The following is a 12,981-nucleotide window of genomic DNA, read 5'->3' as shown; positions in this document are numbered from 1 at the left end:
CTCGCTTGTCTATTTTTCTTTCCATTCTCTAAGTTAAATTACAGTTTCACTGTGCTGCCAAGTGAACAGTACTAACAGCAGGTCACTGGAAAGTGATGAACATGTTAAATATTGCCGATCCAGCAAAGAAAAAGCCTTCTTTTTAGCATTATCCTTCATTTTAACATTAACTTTTTTTTCCTTTCTTTTTTCTTTTTTTCTTTTTTTACAAATAGCTAATGCTGAACGTACTGCATGGTATTACCAGAAGTAGTATAAACCATAAAAGAAAGAGTGTGAACTAAACACTAGGCTTCTTTACAGCTGTAGTGAACTACAAAATGAAAGCATTACATTTCAGTACCTTTAAATATGTAACCAAAACAAACAAACAAAAATCAGTGTTCACTGTACACCAAAAATGTGGTACTGAATTATACTATTATCAATGTTTGTGGAAAAATATATGTATATATGTACACACACAAAGGCATATACAGGAAAGAATGAAACCCAAGCATTTCAACATCAGAAAACTGAGTTTGGTGTGTGGTTTTGAAAAAAAAAAATAAAAAAAAAAATCATAAAACAACAGTGTATAATAATGGCCACCATGTTGTATCAGCCACATGCATTTTTTTCCATTAAACAAAAGATGACAGATTCTAGAAAAAAAAAAAAAGTAAATTAAATAATTATTTTACAATAAAGTAAATGCAATCAATGCATGACATGGAGTTTCACGTTAAGTCAAGTATCATCATTGAGGATTATAACAGTGTACCAATTCACCGGTACTAGACAATCCTTTATATGTTTACAAGGTGATGCTGCAGCAAACCTATAATCAGATCCAGCTGATAAAAGTATTACTATAGCTGACATGAATGTCCACAGAACACAAAAGAAAACAGAAATGATTTGGAGCATTAATCTCCAAAGTTTTTTAGTTTTCATCCCACCTCACATTCCCTAGTACGTCCAGTCTTGGGATTAGTACATTGAACAACGATATTACCTTCTTGGAAACATAGCATTAAATGAAATAAAATCTAAGAAGGAGTTACAATTACAGAACCATCTAACAGAAAGCTAAGCTTTGGTTATATAAAGTGCAGTTCAGTAATATGCCGATTAATCACAATAATGTACATACAGTTGATTTTTGCACTGTTTCCTTGGAAATTTTAAAAAATATGATTTACAGTTTGCTTGTACAGCAGGCTCAGTTTAAAAAAAAATCTTGTTTAAATAAATTTAAATTCTAAACATTTCACTACCATCCACTTCTGTGCACCATATTTCTAAACTGCTTTGCAATATTTAACCCCTTGGATGTTTAGTAATCTGCTCGATCACATTTGTGTCTCATCACATAAAATACCTAAGCTCTGACAATAGTCTTCAAATCCCTTATACTTTTTGTTGTATAAAGTTTTCAAGTTTTATTATGATACAAGCAGTACATTCCATCACTCTCATAGCAACTTCTGAAGTAAACCTATCATTTGGAATCTGTGGAAAAGGAAGCAAGTCAGGATATCTAGTTTTTAAGCTATCTACTCCATAAGCTTCCAAAGTTTGAACATCGTTGGCAAGCCCTTCAAGTTGTTGACTATATTCTTCTATTTTCTGTGCAAGGGCTGCTGGTTTTACATCTTTGTCTGATTTTCCCTTCACAGCATAGTCAGCAGCAATCAAGGCTAGCTTAGTAGAAAGGTAACACTTAAAGCATACCCATTCATTGGCATTTTTATGAAGATCATTTCTTGCAGCTGAAAAGTTAGCTCGGGCCTGTCTAAGCCATCGACGTGCCTCGACAGGATTGCCAACAGACCTGAATGTGGGTGGGACAAAAAAGCGTTGTGAGAAAGATGGCCCTGTGGAAGATGGACACTTCTCTTTATACTGCTGCCTTTCAGATTTGTGGCTTGTCGCTTCTTGATTCCATGAAGTATAAAACCTTTGGAAAGAAAATTTATCTGACTGAAATCGAGAAGCTGAGGATGAAAACGTTCTTCTTGAGGCTCTGTCCGTGTTTTGATCCATAAAGGCCTGCTTTTCTAGCCTGTTAATCTCATTCTGTAAATGTTTGAAAACTTCATTAGCTATATCAAGGTTATCTGCATTTTTATCTGGATGCCATTTAAGATAAAGCCTTCTAATAATCTTCTTTCTTTCAGATTCTGGAAGCTTCCAAGCCTGTTCAATCACAGATGTCACTTCTCTTAATATTTCTGGCAAGGAGCTTGGCTTTAGCTTTTTTGGAGAGTGATGTTTTGAGGATGTCGTTTTGTGGCTGTCTCTACCAGTGAAGAGAGGTGGAATTGTTCTCAGTCCATGAGCTGGAAATTCGGTAGGACTAGTTGGGGTAGAGGGTGTGCTATCCCTACCTTGAGAACTTTCCTCAGGTCTTGAGAATCTGTACAAGTCAAGAGAGCTCACTATTTTATACTCACTATATCCAATATCAATCTGGTAAATCTTTCCTAGGAAACTGGGACTTTCACCATCTTCTCGTTCTACTTCCTGTACAATTATTGCATACGTGTAAGTTGGTTGATATGATCCATAGATATCACCACCTTCAGCATCAACAAGGTAACCAACGTATTCACCAGGGTAAAAGACATTCATCGGATCCATAAGAAGTGTGTAATGAATTTCAGCTGGTATAGGAGTGCCAGGTGTTGGGAGTTCAAGTTTTGATGGCTCAGATGAGTCATACTTCACCCCTAAACTGTCAAGCTTCTCACTGATCCGGTAAATATCATTACAACCCAGCATAGCAATTAAATATGAGGTATCAGAAATAAGGTTGTCAGTTGCAGATTTTAAGGACATTGCTAATGCTAGCAGGAAATTTATGTCTTTGCTGTCAGAGTGCTGTATATAAAGCAGTATTACTGCGTTTCCGTATCTCTTTAGAAAAGCAAATGTTTCACTTTTACTGTGTGGAATAGGAGCAAAGCCTTTAACTCGTAATGTTGTTTGCAACTTCTCAAAACAGGAAACTTTCAAACCTTCTCGTAAAGCTTTGCAAAGCCTTATTGCTTTCTCTTCATTTGCTAAAAAAGCATTGTCGTTTTCATGCTTCATAATCCTAATAAGCCCTGTGATGAATTGTTCTGAAGACAACAGTAATTGCAATCTTCCCTGCAAAGAACATAAAGCTCCAAACTGACAAGTTCTGGGAGACTCTTCATCTAACTGCTCTTCAAGAATACTGCTAAGCAAGCGAGGCCTCAATTTCTGAGGGAATAGCATTATCAATTTCGTATGAAAACCATGGTCTTTGCCTAAGTAACACTGGCTAAGATCAACAAGCATTTGTACACCAATGTTACCCTGGATTCTACTTTTGTAATGGGGTGCATCATCAAAAACTAAGATACTTGACTTAACTAACCTACCATCTTGACTGGGAAGGTAAAGGGCAAAATCCCGCATGTTGTCGAGGTCATTCCTAACCTTGACAGAATCATTCTGAAGACTTTTGAACAGGCCAGAAACTACTCTTTTAACTGTGCGCATTTCATTAGGATCCAGTTGCTTTCCTTCTGAGTTCTTGAATATACGTCCTAGAACTTCAACATACTGTTTTGTTGAAATAACATCTTCAGTACCCAAATGTTTAAATAACTGATGGAAAGTACCGAGTTCTAAAGGAAGTTTGTAAAGATAAGGCTTAAAATCAGATTCATACTCAAGGTTTATTACAACCTCTTCAGGCTTCAGGAGCTTCCAGCCTTCTTCCACCATTACAAAAGAAACTCCTCGAAGCTGAAAGCGAAATTCCCTTTTCTCTGTACTAAGAAACTCATAAATGCTTCTCAGGATCTTGGCTCGAGTTTTCACCATTTCTTCATCCACAGTTGTTATATTGCATATGTTCCTGCAGTTATTGATAACTTTGTCCAGAGGAGGGTCTAGATTAACATTCAGCATAGTTAAAACTTGCTCAAGTTGTTCCTGCACATCAAGAGTACTTCCTTCTTGCTCTTTGATGCTTAAAGGTGTCGCTTTCTCAGGAAGAATGGGACATGAAGTCCACAGCAACTGTAATACATCAGTCTGCTTGAATTTAGGATTCACTTGTGCCCCATTGAATCGTATAAGAGGGAGTGTTCCATTAACTTCTTGGTACTGTGGATGAAATCTAACAAATTCTGCTGGAGCTCGTTCAGGGCAAAGAAAAGGAATTAACGACAATTCCTTCAGAAAGTTTCCTGACAAAAGATCAGTTCTTTCCTGAAAAATGTGATGAAGGAGGACATCAACAGCATTCTGCAATGTTTCTTTAGACCAATTTTCTGTATTAGCTCGCATGCTGATCTCCTTAGCAAACTGTATTAACTGTTGCTGGGAAATAATGTATTTTAGTCCGATATGCCGTAGAAAAGTTACCCATGATGGAAGGAATGCAGCTTGGCTTTTCGGTTTCGTAATTTGTTCTAGTTTCTTAAAAAAATCTTGAGGTATAAATAATTTTTCAGGAAGCATAACTTCAAAGACTTTCACAGTCCTGTCATAAAAATATTTTGCAGGTTTTAATCTATTGGTTGCATCATGAATGATCAATATGCTTTCAAGCTTTTCAAAGAGCTGTTCTTTCATTTCTGATGTTTCTTCAATGCTAGTTAGCCTATTCTTTAAGTAGATCAAATGTTCTAACTTTGCATCATAAGACAAACTTTCAATTTTTGGCAGAAGATGTTTCAAGTACACTTCAAGATCATCCACAGAGACACAGCCAAGCACAGTATACAAATCTTTTAAATGTATTTTCTCTTCAAGAAAAGCTGATGACGTTGACTGTGTCCATCTGTCTACTTCCACTGATGGGATGCTTTTTGTGAGTACATAACACGTCCCATATTTTGAAATGCTTATGTATCGACCACTAATGGATTTATAACATGGGAGAGACTTTAAAATTTTAATGTCATCTTGAGATGTCAAATGACATAAATTGCAGTTGAAGTACATTAAGAGAGCCTCAAAGTCACTTTCTGCTAACTTTTCAGTTCTAAAAGATGATGTTTGTACCATATACTGTATGGCTTTCAGAATGCTTGAAGGATTATCTATATTTGCTGTGGAAGCTGACAGCAAAGGCACTAAAGCACTATCTTTGGAGCATATTTTGTTCAATGCCAGCTGAATACAACCTGTTTTCATCAAAGCATGAAAGACCTTATCACTCTGGGCATTTGGAAAAACAGCAATATGCATAATGCTGAGAGGAAGCAGAACATCACACTCAGGCACAACAAGATGATTAGCTGAGACAGTAAACTTTACACCTGGAAGCAAAGTCCAGTCCTTCAAAGTTTCAACAACACCATCAAATTTTGCTTGGATATCCTCTTGTTCTTCCTTAACAGCTATAGATTCACTAATAAAATGCCAGGCATTTTTAAGCCAAGACTCACTTGCAAAGTTTTCTTTCCATTTCATACAGCTTTTAGTTTTATATTCTCTGGGCAGCACAGAAGATAACAACTCAGCAAAACTTGCAATATCGAAGACTTTTGCTACATCACTACTAAGTAAAATATTGTTGTACCTCAAATATAAAGTGTTCATAAAGAGGTCCTTGCGAGATGGAATAAGTTCATGGTAAGTTGTTAAGAACTTTGGTCGTTTTGAATCAAAAATTTGCAAAACATTGTCAAGGGTAATAAGAAGTGGCAAACCCTCAATTTGGATTTCGTTTTCTTCTGCATCCTTAAAACAATAGTCCACCAGAAGTTTGAGGCTATGGAAGAGTTTCAAATTTGTCTGCTGAAGACGACAGGGTAACTTTCCAATGTGGCAATTCGAGTCTGGAAATGAAAATGTCATCAAAAATAATCGGACATCAGCAGGTGTGACATAGGTGACAGGAATATCTGCATCCACCAAACAGTGGTAAAGATTTGCAGTTTCATCACAGTTGTACACCAAATTAAAACCTATTTCTAAGAGTAAATGTTTTAATCTATAAACATTTTCAGCTACGGACTTCCGTGTTGTGATGTTGTATTCTGTGTTTTTGAGATGCTGCAATTCATCTTGTAGCAGATTGTCAAAGAATGGCCGGCCTTTATTCACAGTAGACATGTTAACCCATGTGATAATAACAGCAGAATGCAGATCAGAACCATCAACATTTGGAGCTCGCATAACAGGTAAAAGACGCTTCAAATCCTCATAAATGCAACTGTAAACTGCTTTCACTAAACAATACCAATCTGGCTGAACATCAAGTCTATTAACTGGAAAAAAAGATAAGAACTTTTTTAAAGTGTCTTTCACAGCATGAACTGGCGTGTTTTGCAGCACGGACACCGTAGGATCAGTGCCTGGAAAATAACGTTTCTTCAGTTGAATCAGCAGTTCAACATAAGCTGGTGCTATCAGCGCTGTCATCAGACTGTTATTCCAGTCACTTCTTACTCCGACTCCATTATCATCACGCCACAGATTCCTTCTTGCAGAATCCAGAGCAAAGTGTCCATTCACATGAAAAGGTAGCCCAGTTTCTAAAGACAAAGGTAGGAAACAGAATGCTCTGTGGGGTTTTTTGTAATTATGAGTAATGCAAGCTGCTACCCCACCACGTGGAAAAAGAGTGATGTCCTCATTCTTGTGGGCTGAAACAACGCTTTTGGATACCTTTTCCATAGCAGAAAAGCCTGACCTGTTACAAATTAACCAAGTTGTAAGATTTCCTTCAGAGTCCTCAGTATCCATTGTGTAAGTAATCTGTTGCACAGGTATTTCACTTAACTGCTTTTTTTTAGTCACGCTCTCAATTACAGATGCATGGAATTGCTTTCTTTTCAGCCTGTCTCCATCAGTGATTTTTCCTTGTACAGAATACAACACATTCAATGCTCCTGTTGCTTTCTCTATCTCACAAATAGAAATTTTTTCCATATGGTTCAAAAACATTAAGAGTTCTGCTCCATCTGTACGCAGTTTATCTAGAAGATTTTGGACCATTCTATCTGAGCATGGAACTGTGGAAATTTCTGATACTTTTGCCATTTCTCCATTTCGAAGAGGAAACCGAAACATTGTGCAATTATCCAGTTTAAAGTGATCTCCTAAGTAGAGGTCCAGGACATCTGAGAACTGAGTTCTGAAATCTGCATCTAAATCTCTAAACATGCGGCCAGGACTTGTTGATGTTGCACCTGGTGCGTATCTAGCATGAGGATCAAAAATACAAAGAATATCATTGCCAGATATGAAAGAAGGGCAATCAGTAATGTGATAAACAGAATTGAAGCCTATACCGTATTGCCCGGTTTTACAGGGGTTTCCTACTTTAGTACCTTTTCCAAGGTTCTGAATTCCTCTAATATCATCTTCTGTAAACGGCTGGTTGTTGTAAACACACAGGGCTGGCCCTTGAAGTGGTGCCCATTTCTCATCAAATATTCTATCAGCTGGATGCTGTCTAGGATCAAACACAAAACAGATCTCTGTAGCTTTTGCATCATCTGCATTCTGAAGGAGCTCTTTCAGCATTTCTTTTTCTGAAGGGTAGGCATTAAGAATACTTTTAATTCTACTTGTCAGTTTTTCTTTCTGGCCAAATTCTGTTCCTAGGGTAGTAAAACAGATGTTGGACGCGTATCTTTCCAAAGCTTTATGGCGTTTGGGTATTGCTCCTAGCTTTACTGCAACTTCCCTAGGAATATCAGCATGACAGTACTTAACTGTTGTGTCTTTAACTTTAATCCATGGACAGTCATTGTAACACAAAGATTTTGCAGGCAGAAGTGCAAGACGAGTATCGGGCAACAAAATTTCTCCATACTTTTTCACACAAAATTCCTGCTTTTTCTCTCTAATGAGGCTCCATATTCCTTCACTAATTATTCTCCTGCAAAGCTGAAAATTCTCTTCTGTTAGTTGTTTGGTCCCTCTTTCCTGATTTATTAATTCCAGAACAAGAGCAAAGTCTTCAACTGTGAAAGACTGCCTGACACCCATGCCTTCAAATAGCTCACGAAAACTATTTTTGTATTTGTTAGGCAACTGATAGAGATATGGTGCTGCTTCAAAATTCAAGTGAAAAGACACTTTTGTTGGATCAACGTATACATTCTCAACAAGAATAAAACTACAATTTGTCAGTTGTTCAATTATCATAACTTTTGTTGATTCATTTTGCAACATTGCTTCATGTAGGTGTTTGTAGCAAGCATTGGTGATATTTTCCTGATATAATGTAATGCCATCAAAAGACTTTGCAACTTCTTCTAACTGATTAATGACCAAATTAACAGCTGGTTTCTTCAGCAAACCCAAAAATTCTTTTACAGCTAATGACAAAGCACCACAACCTTTAAAGGAATGGGAATTTTCATTAAGAATTGGTTGTATCAGGCAAACTATATCTTGATGATCAGCAGTGAAAAGATCAGTTGCTGAAAACATTGCATCGGGCAGAAAATCATTGCCTTTCCAGTGCAGTGAGAAGCCTGCTGGCTTGCTAAGGAAAGGAAGGAAAGGGATGGTTTGACATTTTTCAGCAAATTCTTTAGCTCTAGGGTCCCTACACTTCAGTTTCTCATCAATAAGACTTAATATAATACTGCTTCTGAGACAAGCTGCTGCATGGTCTACCTTGTTAATTTCAGCTACTGACTCTGCACGTTCTATCAGGTCTTCCCATAAAATATCATCTTTAGCCATTCCTAACTGAACAAGTTTAATCAAAATAACTGGATTAAGGTAATCCTGAGTGGTGCCATAAGGAAATCTTCCGTCTTCAGCATCATATAACTTTGCAACTCTTCCTTCTGGATGGATCAGTCTTGACGGTGTAACTAACGGGTGCCCATCCAAAGAACAAGGAATACATGGAGTAACACGAAGAATTCCTGAAAACTCCTCAAGTTTTTCATTAAGAACATAACGCATCAAAGGATCTCGCAGCTCTGCAGCAATCTCTTGAACATTAGGGAAAAACACCTCAGAAAAAAACTGTTTTTCAGAGAAAGTGTTCTCCAATAATACATATTTGCATCCTGCTTCTTCAAATCCTGTCTTAACCCAGGAAGGGAGATCCACAGCACACAGATTTTTGGAACCAGTTTTTTTAAGGTACTTCAAAAAGATCTTAAAGGCTGATGGTCCAACATCTGGCCGCTTCAGAATTGAGTCATCTAGAAACCTTACGTTCTTCATGGAAACCCAAGAGATACCATCAGAAAACACTTTTATCCCTTCTTTGCTTTTCATATGAGCTATGTCTTCATAGAACCCTTGACAGATAATAGAAAAATCATCGTGAACTGAATCAGGATCTGGCCATACAGCACAGTAACTGTAGTCGACGAGCTCACCACTGATTGCCATATCACGGAGAACACAAAGCGCTTCTATGTAGGCTTTTACAATAACATGCCTCATGAATACTGTGTTCCATCTCCCTTTTGTGTCTGTTTTCCAGATCTCTTTGCGGTTTGAAGTAACCGCAAAGCAGCCATTTATATGAAGAGGTAAGCCTGTTTTTATTCGTAGAGGTAAGTAGCAGAATACTTCACCTATGTTGTTGCAATTAGGTTTCACAATCCACTTTTGATCCTGGGTTTCATTCAGCAACACCGCTACTCCACCACAGGGAACAAGACCTAGTCTTCGTCCACTTTCATGTAATGAAAATTTTAAAGCATCACCAGTGTCCATGCAAGAACATATAAGCCATGTTGTTGAATCTACTGTCTTCTGTGGCAGTTCATCAGCTGACCTTTTTATCTGTCCTGATTTAGCCATTTCAAAGAAAGCAGCTGGATCATCTTCTGCGCCTCTGAAAAGGGGAGACTGTAAGTCAGCAATCCGCCTAAATACATGGTGAAATTCTTCTACTACTATCTGTAAGATACAGGAGGACTTTGGTGTTTCAGTGGGAAGCTTTTTATTACTGCTGCTGCAGACCTTCATTAGTTTAGCTGCTTCTTTTAAAACACTTACATTTGGTTCTGTCAATGCTTTGGAAGAACAAACTCTTTTTTTAATGGTGACAACATCTTGTGCCACGCCAGGATCTTCTTCCTCAATTTTCAAGTACTTCAAAACCATTGAATTTACACTCTGAGCAAATATTATCAGCCTATGACCACAAATGCTAAATTCGTCCACAAGAGAATAAATGTCTGCTGTATTATAACACGTGTTGCTGACTTCACTCACTTTAGCTTCCTGCTGAGTTCTGAAGGAGAGTCTGAAAAGTGTTCCTTTGTAGCTGTAAGGTGATTCTACAGTCAGTGGCAGCTGGCAACCAAAAACTCCTATAAATGGCTTAAACTGATTGGGAAATTTTCGCAGCCTCTTCTGTTGTTTACTCCAGTTAATTTTGATTCCAGGATTAGATTTATCTCTAATATGCTTACTGATATGATTAACATTTGGATCAAACATGATCATGAATTCCCGGCTCAAAATAATTGGAACATCAGTGATATGATAAACAGAATTGAAACCCAGTCCAAACTTTCCAACTTTGTCAACTTCACTCCTTTTTAAAGACTCTCCTAATCGAGTTATATTTAGAAAATCAGAGTCAGAAAATTCAGAGTTATTGAATGACCACAAAGCTGGACCGTGACATGCTGCCATTCCTGGATCCAGAAGATTTTCTCTTATATCCATATTTCTCCTCATGTCAATCAGGAAATTACATTCTGTGGCATTAGCATCATCAGCATTTTGAAGAAGTTCTTTAAAGATGTCTGAAATTGAAGGGTACTCTTCCAGAATGTTTTTAATTCTTACAGTCAGAGGCTCTCTTTGCCCAGACTGCTCAAATCCCATATTTTCTGGATTAATCAATCTTGTGCTAAGACATGGAACATTTAGCCACTCAGCAGTTTTCATTGGTATATCTTCATGCACCAAAATTATTGGTTCAACAGAATCTTCAAGCAAATCATTTAAGTCATCAACTTTGATATCACAGTAACAACACTCGTGAATTGGCCTCATCACAAGTTTGTAAGGAAGCTTGCCACTGTACAGTGGCATGGGTGTATGAAGACTTGCAGGAATCTGATTACTGTACAGCCATCTTATAATGCTCAACATAATGTGAAGATTCTGTTTACTCTCTTGTTCTGAGAGACACTGCTCACTTTTTAGATATATTTTCTGAATGACCATAGAAACATGGTCTGGTGTTAACTGTTCAATTGAACCACAACATTTAAACAACTGGTGAAACTTCGCCATAGTTTTTGGCACATAATGCAGATAAGGCTGGAGGTCAAGGTCAGGTACTGTTTTTATTACTGCTTGTGTGAGGGAACAAAATGTTTTACCTGTCCAAACCCAAGGAAATTTCAAGGCTTTAAAAGCTTCTTTGCCTTCTTCTAAATGATCATGCATAAACCCATAGATTTCAAGCAAGATATGCTGAAACTGATAATAGTCCTCATCACTGAAAGTTTTAGAACTGTGCCAATCAACCACCACTTTGAAATGTTTTAAAACTGCTTTTATGCTGGGTTTTGTGGAGATGCCAAGTGCTTTTTCTATATCAAACTGCACATTTTCCACAAGAGGAACTGAGGATCCAACTAAAATTGCATGAGATATATCACACATTTCTGGTGGTAAACACAGATTGCAATGATCTCCTTTCCAAACCAAGGATCCTGGATAATTTGGAGGTCTTTCCTTACATGCCGGAATCCATTTTATTTTTTTCAGGGCAGTTTTTGTTTCAGATGACTGAAGCAGCATATGGTTTTTGTTCAAAATCATCAAGAGAGTTCTAGCTTTCTTTATCAATAAATCACGATCGGTGTTAGAGTCAGCATGCAAACTTTCAATTTTGTTTGCTACTCTCATAATATCACTTTCCACAAGATTGGCTTCACTTTTTAAGCCTATTTGTCTCAGAGAATGAAGAATATCTGAGGATGTGAAAATAGCAGGAGGAAAGGAAATTTCCTCCTCAGAATAGAATAAGTTTTGCAGCAGTTCCACCTCAGGATCAAAGAGCTCATTTGCTGTCATTATCTTTTCCTCTGTAATTCTAATAAACTTCAACGCTGCCAGCCAATCTATCACATCTATATTCTCGTTTTTCAGAAAAGTCAGATTTTCAAGAACCCACTGCATTATCTGTGCTGTTTCATCATATGAATAGAAATTACTTCTTATGTCTTGTATGATAAACTTCAAGCAATCTGTGCTCTTTAGCTGTTCTATTTTTAGCAGGTTAGCCAAGCGAATAGTAGCTTCATCGCTGCTGTCAATTATTGGAACAGAAAATCTTAGACCAGGCGGAATTTTGGCTGTGTGATGTAATACCTTACTACCATTTAGCCCAGCATAAACAGGAACACCATCATCAGGTGATTTCTCCATTTTTTTAAATATCAGCAATTCCTGAATAATTCTTCTTTCTTTTTCACTTACATCATTCAAACTAGCTAGGAATGCCCTAAGAGCATCCTTATGTGTTGACGGTAATGACAAAACTTGATTGCATAGTTTCTGCAGAGACACTTTTTCCATTATTTGTAAAACAGCACTTGGTAATGGTGGATGCACATATTTTTTTATAAGTGGATGTTGGATTGAAACGTCCAGCTTCTTAAGCACAACTCCACCAACTTTCTCAATAATATCAGCTATGTAATCTGGGAGCTGAGTCTCAGATTCATCTTCCAGAATGATAGGTGACGGATTCCTAAATCTAACCAGCTCTAACGATGATTGGTTTTCTTCCAGCAGAGTCTTAGGGATAAGCGGCATGTCATCAAAAGCACTCAAGTCATCAGAAAAATGCATATATAGGTGCTTCCAGACCATCTTAAGCCAAGAAATTGATGGGTGATTTTTGTCTTCCAAACCTGGATACCACTGCACCACCATGTCTCTGCCAGGCCACACACTATTCATAACTTCTTTAATCAGCCGAGTAAATCTTTCCGGGTTCAGAAGCTGCAGCTGAGTACATGGCCTTCCTGAAATTACAGCAAAAGGGAAACACCA

General features: G+C 37.5%; 1 protein-coding gene across 3 annotated transcripts in view; it reads right to left on the bottom strand.

Moving 5' to 3' along the window:
* Positions 1-648: 648 nt before the first annotated feature.
* SACS (sacsin molecular chaperone) overlaps positions 649-12,981 on the bottom strand; it is a 54,418-nt gene continuing 42,085 nt past the window's right edge. For all 3 annotated transcript variants that reach the window (XM_048933631.1, XM_048933630.1, XM_048933632.1), the window contains one exon: positions 649-12,953. In XM_048933631.1, coding sequence (XP_048789588.1) covers positions 1,393-12,953 — 11,561 coding nt within the window. In that variant the 3' untranslated portion in view covers positions 649-1,392. The remainder of the gene's footprint in view (positions 12,954-12,981) is intronic.

Source organism: Lagopus muta, chromosome 1 (assembly GCF_023343835.1).
Source record: "Lagopus muta isolate bLagMut1 chromosome 1, bLagMut1 primary, whole genome shotgun sequence".
Lineage (NCBI taxonomy): Eukaryota > Metazoa > Chordata > Aves > Galliformes > Phasianidae > Lagopus > Lagopus muta.
This window is presented reverse-complemented; position numbering and strand designations above follow the sequence as displayed.